At 49.1% G+C, this 10,083-nt stretch overlaps 1 protein-coding gene across 1 annotated transcript in view; it reads right to left on the reverse strand.

Moving 5' to 3' along the window:
* Positions 1-5,839, reverse strand: part of TCEB3 (transcription elongation factor B (SIII), polypeptide 3 (110kDa, elongin A)) — a gene marked incomplete at its 5' end in the record, with an annotated part of 7,496 nt that extends 1,657 nt beyond the window's left edge. The window contains 7 exons of the mRNA XM_009865204.1: positions 240-420; positions 670-767; positions 1,180-1,335; positions 1,565-1,679; positions 2,989-4,201; positions 5,057-5,175; positions 5,783-5,839. Coding sequence (XP_009863506.1) covers positions 240-420; positions 670-767; positions 1,180-1,335; positions 1,565-1,679; positions 2,989-4,201; positions 5,057-5,175; positions 5,783-5,839 — 1,939 coding nt within the window. The remainder of the gene's footprint in view (positions 1-239; positions 421-669; positions 768-1,179; positions 1,336-1,564; positions 1,680-2,988; positions 4,202-5,056; positions 5,176-5,782) is intronic.
* Positions 5,840-10,083: the final 4,244 nt, after the last annotated feature.

The raw sequence follows: 10,083 nt of genomic DNA on the forward strand, positions 1-10,083 counted from the left end.
CCACTCTAGAACGAGAGGTGCCTCTGCAACCCTACATTTTCTTGCTATAAAAATACTGCATCAAGACCACTATGGATGAAATCCAGAGCCTGCACAAAGGCCACCACAAAAAAGGAGAGTTATACAACTCCTAAACTGGACTAGATTTAAACCAGCCACCCCAAAAGACCTTCACCGTGCAAAGACAACCCCTAGGCAGCATTTCCAGACCCCTTCCTGATCATTCAGCCGTATTTTACCTTTAGGTTTGTTGGCGTGAGCTGAGCCAATGTTCCGGGCCAACATGAGCAGCCGCTGCTCTCGTGCATCGTGAAGTCGAAGGTACATCTCCCGCCAGGACTCAAACTCTTCTGGCTTCTCATTCTTGAAGTCTCGAAGACAGTGATTGTGCCACAGTTGATCCGTATCCTCAATGAGGACCTGAAACAAACCCACACATGAGCTGGGATCCCTCCTGACACCTTCACCCCCTTTCCCTCAGCACCAGCTGGTGCCAGTGTCACCGGAATACCACAGGAAGAGATGGGCAGATGGCAAAACCAGAAACACAGGACTAGCAAAAGCCACCTCTTAGTATAAAGAACATTGTTCTTTACTATTCTGCTACTGCAGATGAGGACAGAATGCCACTCCCACGTCACCATCCCTTCCCCAGGCTGAGGCACTCACATGGTTACATTCCTCAATGCGATACAGCTGCTCTGGGGTGCATCTCTCCAGTACAGGCTCCAGCACGGAGAAAGGGACACCACCCACTTCATAGATTGCTAGAGAGAAGCAAGATGCACAGAGTATTTATCCTGCTCCTTCCTTGCCAAGGAAAAGACTTGACACCTTGAAACGCAATGGAAGAAACTGTGGTGCTGCACTACACTGCACATTGTGAGGGGAAGGAGAAAGGAACCGCAGATTCTCTAGCGAGTCACCAGGCACCAGTATCTCAAGTTTAAGAAGTGCCTGTGCAAGTCTCTGTTTCCATCTCTTTGCAGTGCTTTAGCACTCCCTGAAGGGATGCTGGGTGCTGATTCCTGCAGCACCTGAGCTTTCACTGGGATCTGCAACTAACTGTTCACGTGCTTCCAAGCTGGGTGCTGCTGGGATCTACACAAACAAATTACCAAGACTTCAGTGTATTTGCACAGCACCAGAGCTTTAAGACAACTGAGAAAAGGTACTTACAGTCAATGTTGTTACTGAGGACTCTGATACATTGCTCATACAGAGACATCATCTTTGGGAGGTAGGCAGTTTTAGAGCCTGAATACACCTGCATCTTCGAATTCAACCGTCGGCCTGTGAAACCTGCTTCGCTCTCTTCAACTGGCGAGGACACTGCTGTAAAGAGAAAGACTCGGAGTCAGCAGGGAACAGAGCAAAGAAGAGCCCACCCTGATGAACAGCACAGGAGACACAAACTGGAGTCACCCAAAAGGAACCTAAATGGTCATCTGGGCATCAGAGGCAGGACACCAGGCTCCAACGGGAAGAGCAGAACCCAGCCAGCACCCACTCCCACAGGCAATGGCTGCAGCCCAGTTCAAACCTGTTTTCCTACCCAACGTACCTTTCCGTTTCGTCTGGGAGCAGGTAATGGACTCCAGTGAAGGAAGAGGGCGGTAATTGGCCTGGATCGGCGGCAGTGGGATGTCTGGTAACGTTGGTACCGCATCTAAAACTATCTGGAAGGAGAGGAGGTACATGTAAATAAGCCAAGAATACAGAAGAATGTTACATCTTACCAGTACAAACAGCACTGAACTGCGTTTTGGTTGAAATGTGAAATAAGACACTCAGTGCTGCTAAGCTTGCACCAGGAAATAACCTCAGGGAAAGGCTGCACTTCTGCCACGTTACTGCCGCTCTGTCTAGGCTGGCAACACAAAGAAGCCAAAATTTGGGATCTGAATCACTCAGCTCCCTCCAGTAAAAGTCATGCACGTCTTTGACCTACTAGGTCCAGTGCTGAAGGCCTCTAGCAAGAACTCAAGTCAGAACTAGAGAAAAAAACAGGAGAGAAAGCTCTGGCAGAAACATTTTCCTTGATCTCAAACACTCATTTACCCGCTCTCTCTTCAACTCCCCCTCCCCACCTCCTGCAAAAAACTCTACTGTGGTGGAGGAGAGGGGAACCTCTCAAACTGAAGGAAACTTAAAACTTTTACAAGAGGTGCTTATTACAATGAGTGGCAAAGCAGGATTTTAAAATGCTGTTAAGACTATAAAACACTTTTTGAAGAGTGACGCGTTTCAAAGTTGAGTAAAAAGGTTACGCAGTAAAAGTTTTACACATCAGTCCCATTTCTATATAGAACCCTGGTACTCATGTGGCAATCATCGTGTACAGAAATACTGCTAATTTTTCAAGCTTTTGCAAAAGAAGCTCAATCTTCTAGGATAACCTGCACTGTAACATCAGCTTTCCCGTGTCTGGAGACCAACAGATTTAGTCAGCAAAACTGCAGTATTGATACAGATTGTTTTAAAAAGTCCATTTCAGAGAAGCATAAATACTTGAGGGACATGGGAACCTTGCTAGCAGGCGGAGATGCACTGCACGTTAGGCCGGATTCTACGCTGACTCATATCTAAAGATATTCTGCACGCTTAACACGTGTATCCCATCCAACACGCTTTCATAGGAGTATTTAGCTGAACGTGTTCTCTTTTACTCTCACCGTTTTTGAATACACAGGGTTCTGCCTATTACATTTCCTTTCTCCTCCCTCCCTCTTCCCCCACTTTTCCAGCAGAGTTCCCCTCCTAAAGCACAAAGCAATGCTCGCGACGTCAGGCACACGAAACACCTGCTGGCTCCCAGCAGGAACCAGAAGTCACAGAGCTGGATCCCAATGAGACGCCGCGAGCACACCCTGGCGCAGAACACAGCCCAGCACCCCCAAGGGGAAAAGTAATAAGGCCCAGACGGCAGAGGACCCAGAGCAGCTGATCCCACCTTCTTTGTTCACTTTCAGATCCTTCAAACCTTACCCTCTTTGGTTTAGGAGACTCCGGTAGTGTCTTCTCTGCCTTTTTCTCACTTGTTTGCTTGTGGCTTGGACTTTTCTGACTCGAGCTCGAGCTGTTGGTACTGGCTTTGGATCCGTTCTGTTTGCTGTGCCCTCGGTCTTTCTCTCCAGCTGACACAGAGGGTTTGACCACTTTCTTTTTCTTCTTCTGGGGCTGGTCATAGCTGAGGTACGACTCAAAGGACATTGTAGGTTGTTCAAATTCATCCTCCACCTCCCCCTCCCCAGAATTTGAGGCAACGCCCCCTGATTTTTTGTTCAGGTCAGAGATTTTGCGCTTCCCCTCTGAAGATTTTAAGCTCCCAGAAATCCCCTTTTCTTTAATCCTATTTGACGAGTCACTCTCAGCTTTCCGTTTCTCCCGCTCTGTGTTCGAGGTTTCCAGGCTCAGCTTGGGCTTTTCCAATTTGCTTTTTTCAGAGTCCCGATGTTTTTGCTTCTTAACGTGGTTGTCCAAAGACTCTTCCAAGTGCGGCAAAGTGTGCAACTTCTCCTTTTTGGAAGTGCCACTTTCTCGGTTCTTCTCCTTCTTGGTACCATCTGACATCCTCTGCTTCTCCTTGCTGCCCCCTGCCATGGGGGCTTCTCGGAGCTGCTCTTTAAAAGAGGTCTTGTGCAATCTTTCTGGGCTGAAGGCAGAGGTCCTGTCCTCCCCTCTGCCGTCAAGTCGCTGCTTCTTGTGAGAAGACTTGTGCTCTTTGCTTCGACTCGCGTTCCCTTTGTCACAGAACTCGCTGGGGTTCCTCTCTCGGTCTCCAGCTTTCTCCTGAAAGCTGTGGCCTTTGCTGGCTTTCCGATGCAAAACTGTCGGTTCTTCCTGCTCCTCAGAAGCATAAGGGTCTGTGTACATATCCTGAGGGCTCTCGCTTGGCTCAGGTGACACAGCCTGTCCATGGTCTGAGTACTCCTGATCCGAAGAGAGCACTGGGGAAGATCTGCCCCAACCCTTCCCCTGGTGGCTGCTATAGCCATAAGTCTCGTGTGCTCTCTCGGGCCTAGGATACCTTTTGGGCTTCTTTTCCCTATGATCTGGGCTATAGGACTGGCTGCAAGATGGCTGGAAGGGTTCCGAATATTCCTCATCCGGTTCCTCATCCTCTCCGGGGGAGGGTTCGCGATGTCTTTTGCTCGAGCCGCTCCTCTCGTAATCACGGTCTTCAGGATCTAGGTTATTTCTGAAGGGATAAGAAAACAAAATTGTTAGATTAAAACTTCCCGGTATGAATGAAAAGAGCCACGAACCACTTGAAGGGGAATCTCTCTCCTAGAAGACAAAGGTTGGTTTGGCAATTTTGTGGCAAGAATATCACTAATTCTGTCAGGCGCAGCAACATTCAGGAATTCAGAAACTGCATTTCTAGTGCAGGAATTGGGTAAGCATTTTTCCTAGGACTGGAGACTTCACAATTCAGTGGAGACCCGCTCCTGGCTGTCGTGCCTACAGAAAACACGTCCCCCAGTTTGCCAGTTAAGCACGCAGGGATAGCACAGGCATTGAAACCATCGTGAACAGCGGGTCTTTAGCACCCACACCTAAATGATCTCATTGCTGGGCTCCACAGGGTTTTCTTATTGCAACACGCTTGCTAGCATTAACTTTCAGTTTCCGGTTTATGTGGGGGTTTTGCATATCAAAGCCTTCTTTCAAAGAAAGCCACTTCCTTTTCTCGAGCCTCGAACTTCCTCTCTTTAGCATCACAGAATGGGAAGCGAGCAGATTGCATCTCTTGCCTTTATTAAGGGCGCTTTTCTGGCATCTACTGTTAATCTCTTCATCAAACGGCAAGTTCTTGAAAATCGGCTCCTACTTTCAGTAAAACTGCAGCCGTCAGCAACCCAACGCTCTGCGGCGAGCAGAGACAGGAGGTTTATGCCAAAACAAGGCAAAACCCCCGTGCGGGGTTAGCACGCTTGTGTTACAAGTTTTTCCAGAGCCTTCACTTCGTTTCCTTGGCCAGAGCAGTTTATAACCTCCACTGCAGAAATCTAACCAAGCTTATCCATGGAGATAACCAAACAGGTTCACTCACCTGTCTGCCTCTTGAGGCACCGGCACAAGCTTCTTCCACCTGGCCACGAGGTTCTTCGCAAAGTCTCCTACGAGCTCGTGTTTCCGTAAACTGTTCACAGTCTTCCCAACACCCGTCTCCTTCATGAGAGAGACAAGACATGAATTCATCTCGGCAAAGCCGTCAGCATTGTCACCTCTGCTAAGCTTCCTACCAGGCGAATCAAGTTAACCCACCACCCACTGCTGCGAGGGAGAAATAAATTTCCTTGATCGAACAGCAAAGTTATCACATTTATGTTTTCAGCAGTCATTATATTACTTAACAGTTCTGTAAATCAAAGAAGGCTTAACCCTACCTTAGCCAAACACTAATTATCTGCATTAATAAGCCAAGTTAGCATTTGCAATGACTATTGGTAAGTTAGAAGACAGAAATCACTAATAATTTTAAGGATTAATTTCATGCCCGTTCAGTTACCGTTAGGAACTGCTCCGACTTTCATAACCCAGTCAGGTGCTGAGCTTTTGGAAGAACTGAGGGTGACAAACTGTCCTCACACTTGCTCTGACACTCTCCCGCCCTGTGCCTGCAGTCTCTAGAACTTCATCACGCCTGGGACACCGGGCTGTAGCAGGTGGCCGAGGCAACACACCTCGTTCCAAGGAAAGCAGCGTTTCCCTGGCAAACAGTTACTCTGTGACTTGACAGACACGAGGAAAGTGTGAGAGATTTCACAGCTCTTACCACCAGGATGTCAACTGTGATGGGCAACTCCGACAGCCTCTTCAGACTTTTCAGCAGCTGCAGAGACAAGAAGGGAAGTGTTCAGACTTGTCATACTGAACCACATACTGCAACTAGAAAGGAAGAAAATTCTGCACCATGTGAGAGCTTGTTGGAAAGATCCAAGTGGCAGACAGCTGCTGTCTTGCTCCAAATCAAGCTCCCGAGAAGCTGAACACAAGGGCCAACTGTAAAGGAATTATCATCTCTTTGCCTAAGAGGGCCCAGCTAAGAATCTTAAAACGCACTCAAATGTTAATGCCTTCTTCATACAGGACTGCAGCTCATTTCAGTTTAAAGCAGGAACAGACACACACAACTCTGTTGCACAGCAAGGGGAAGAAAGGACTTGGAAGCTTGTAGCTGAAGATGAGAATCACATCATTGGAGGGTAAAAAACCCATACTACGAGGAAGATTTGCTCTTAAATATCTGAAAGGGAACCCATACCTCCCTTGCAGACCCTCCACTGCCAGCGCTGCCGACAGTCTCTCTCCTCCCGGCCATAGCCTTGTGCTAAAAACGCAACTGATCCCTTCCACAACCACTGCCTCTCGGCCCTCTCCGACCCGCGCCACGGCGAGGGGTTGCGCCTGACGGCGATGCACTTGGACCTCTGCCACCCAGGTGCTTTGGGCCATCGCTCCACCAAGATGCCCTTTTAGTTCCAGCACATGGCAGCGCACATCTGACAGCACTGCTGCCCCTCACGTTTTATTTCCCACAGCTCAGCTATAGCCACAGACCAGCCTCGTCAGCGTCCCCTTTATCATAGCCCCTATACAGCCCAGGCTTTGTTCGGCGCTGCCGCGCTATATGCCATACAAAGGGCTGCCCCTGATCCAGATCTTCTCTTAAAGCACTGTGCTCACGCTCAAATTTGCACTGTCGGCCTGAGCTATTCCAATCACCCCCACTTCCACCCTGCCAGGATTAGAGGGGTTTAGAGGTTTCCTTCCTTTCGAAGGAAATAAGTTCTTTTAACCTACTTGAAGAGCGCTATGACTTTCAGAGAGGAAGGTACTCCTCGGTACAGAGAAAAGGCTTAAGCAGAACCACTGGACAGTTTCTGTTTGCCAGAAACACCACCGCATCTCCTTTTTATTTTGGACTTCATTGCCGTGACCAAAGGTTTAGGTTTTCTCATTTGTTTTAGAAGAGCGAAACGCCGATACCAACAGCAGCAGCGTGTTTCGGCACTCTTGAGCTGGGATGTTGAGGGGGTGGAACAGTTCTAGCCGTGCTGTAACCACAGCTAACCAGGTCTTCGAGCCCTTGTCCCTGCAACTCCAGAATCTGCCCAGGATTCATAGGATCTGAGCCAGTTAACGTGCTCCACTATCCACCTCAACTGATGCAGGGCGGCAGTGGGGCGAACAGGAAAAAAAAAAAGAAAGAAGCCAGTTGAGCTAAAAAAATCCTTACACCCTTTCGGTTTTCAGAAGTGCCGTTACTCTGTCAGCACTGCTGCTGGCAATCGAAGCCGTCGAACCAGAAACAGCGGCGGCAGAGACAGAGCCCCCCTCTGCTGCCTCCCCTCAAACCGCCGCGGGGAGGGCTGACCCAGCTCCCGGGTCAGGATCCCTCCAAGAAGGCCAAAATCCTTCTGGTGTCGGTAACGTGGGGGTTTGTCCTAGCGTGTACAAAGGCTCGCTTTGGAAGACAGGCAGGGAGGAAAGGGAAGAAGGATGGATCTTGTACCGGATAGAAAAAGAGTAAAACAGGGCAATCTTAGAACAGTAGCATCTCTGTGGGTGACTGCCCTCCTAGAAAGGTTGTTTCAGAGCTTACGAAACCCCACCACGTGAGTAAGAGTCAACATAAAACTCATTATGGCATCCTTAAAGCCTCCCAATTATTTTCTAGCTACACTCCACTGTAGCATCTTCCACAGGTCTTTTTGCTCTTCAGCTCTGTGTTGCCTTCAGGGCTGATTTCCAAGAAGAAAAGCGTTATTCTCAGTGGAGCTCATCTCTGGATTTTGTATCATCAGGGGAAGTGTGGTTTGAGATCAGGGGACGTGCACATTTGATTCAGAACATATCTCACAGGGAACTGGCTTACTGCACACCCACTGTAGTCAACTGCTAGAAACCTCCACATATCTTTATTTAAAAAAAAAGAAAAAAAAAACCAAAAAGCCACAAGAGCTGGCTTTCTGAGAGGCCACCATAGACATATCTTTGCACAAGCATCACTTTACCAAACTTTTATGCCGGCACATTTGTAAGAAATGTTATCACAACTGGAGTCCAGAAGACTTCCCAGCCAAGCTGTAAATCTCAAAAAAAAAAAAATGCTGTCAGGAAACAAGGCATTTTTGTTACCTGCATCACGAGCAGCGCACTTACCTGCCAATGGACACTGTCAAACCCTGCGCTCGCTGACGCTGCCCGAGCGGCACGCAGCCCGGCGACACCCGCGCAAGGATCTATTTGGGAGCTGCGTTCGTGCAGCAGAATAAAACCTTGCTTGGCTCGCAACCTCTGCGGACCACAGGTCCACGTGCAAGAGACGCCCCAAATGAAACAACTCGGGTGCAGCGAGGCTTAAAACCTTGCACTAATCTGCATTTCCTGTGGTGACAAGCTGATGGGGCACACTCCACTGCCCTCAGCTGATAACAGCCGACCAGGCTCAAATCTGACAGCTCCTCACAGGAGTAACCGAAATCCTACAAGTCCTACGAGAAAAAGGCAACCAAGTAGAAGACAGAAAGCACAAAGCTCGTATCTCGCTAGACAGCAGATGAAATACGTGGCAGAAAACAGCCCAGCGTAGGGCAGAGTTTCAGTCAATCAGCCACAAAACACAAACTCTACAAACTTCACTTAGTTTCCAGCTCCAGTAAAGTTTTGTTTAATGTGGGTGGATTGTTTTCTTTTTCTAAAAGAAGTCAGACAAACCGTTACAACACTAACAACACACATTAATATCAAATTACTACAGCACAGCCTGGCCTCTTCCTCCCTCTCTTGTTCATGTTTTCCGTATTCTCTTTCCTCCCCCAGCCCTGCATCAGAGCTCGTACCATCTCTGCTCGATAAAAAAGATTTGTTTCCAAACCATTACAGTATCATCTGAAGTCTCACACAGTTCTGTGCCAGCAGCCTGCTTTTCACCCCAAACCAATATTAACACCTTTCAGCAAGGCAACATAGAGTTGTACGCAATACTGGGCAAATATTATTCTTTTACATTGTATTTCAAAAGGACAAGGCGAGAAAATCAAAGACTGGACATGGTGTCACGTGTGGGTAGCACCCAGAGGTGCCACGGATTTGTCCTGCTGACTGGGTAAAGCTGGAGCTGCTACAGAACTACAGTGGCAACAGTTTTAGCAGAAGAGCCAAAAGCCATTTTGTGACACGGGAAGGTGCTCAGAGGATACACTATCACGACAATGCAATGGTGGCTAAACTCAAGCCTAGAAACACTGGCGCTCCGAAGGATATGGTTGAAAAGCTGTCAGAAATAAAAAGAGTACGGGTCACAGGACCCTTCCGCGGGTCACCGTCCTGCCGGCAACAGCTTGCAAATGCTTCCCACCTCTGCCTCCCCTCGCACAACTGCACAGGATCAACAGAGAAAGAAACGACTCAACACCGCGAGGTCACGAGTCACCCCGTGCAAACAGTGCCCGAGACTTCAAACGCCCCAGAAACGCAGACGAGCAGTTACTGCCCCAAGCCGGCGCACGGGTCAGGAAACGGCAGCACCGACTCCCTGCGCACAGCGCGCTGAGCCAACATTTGAAGTCTTGAGGGTGTTCTCAGCACCCCCGAGCCCGAGACGGCGTGGAGCGGGCTCCTCGGATGTCCCTCGGCTCCATCCAGAGCCCCACGGGTTAACCCCGACTCAGTGCTGGCTGAGAGGGTGAGAAGGAGAAGCAGACCCTCCCGGCGCTGCACCCCCAGCGTGGCTGGAGCCGAGTACAGGGGCCTCTGTGCCAAAGGGCCAGTGCGGGAGCACTTCAGTATCCAACTTCCTTCACGGGCGGTGGGAGATCTTGGAAAAGGAGCGATTCTGCAGATAAAACCAACTGAGCAGAGCGAGGCTGCGCAGCCCTCGCTGCCTCCTCTCTCGCCTGAATTAAGTGAAACACGAACCAAACTGTAAGTAGTCACAACAGACCTTCTCCCTTTATGATATCCTCGAGAATGGAATAACAGCGCCCAGTGAGCCCACACGGGATCACAACCCTAAATCCAAGTTTCATTTGGGAAAACCACGTCAGAACCAGGCCGGTGCCCGGCAGGAGA

Source organism: Apaloderma vittatum, unplaced genomic scaffold (genome assembly GCF_000703405.1).
Source record: "Apaloderma vittatum isolate BGI_N311 unplaced genomic scaffold, ASM70340v1 scaffold44022, whole genome shotgun sequence".
Lineage (NCBI taxonomy): Eukaryota > Metazoa > Chordata > Aves > Trogoniformes > Trogonidae > Apaloderma > Apaloderma vittatum.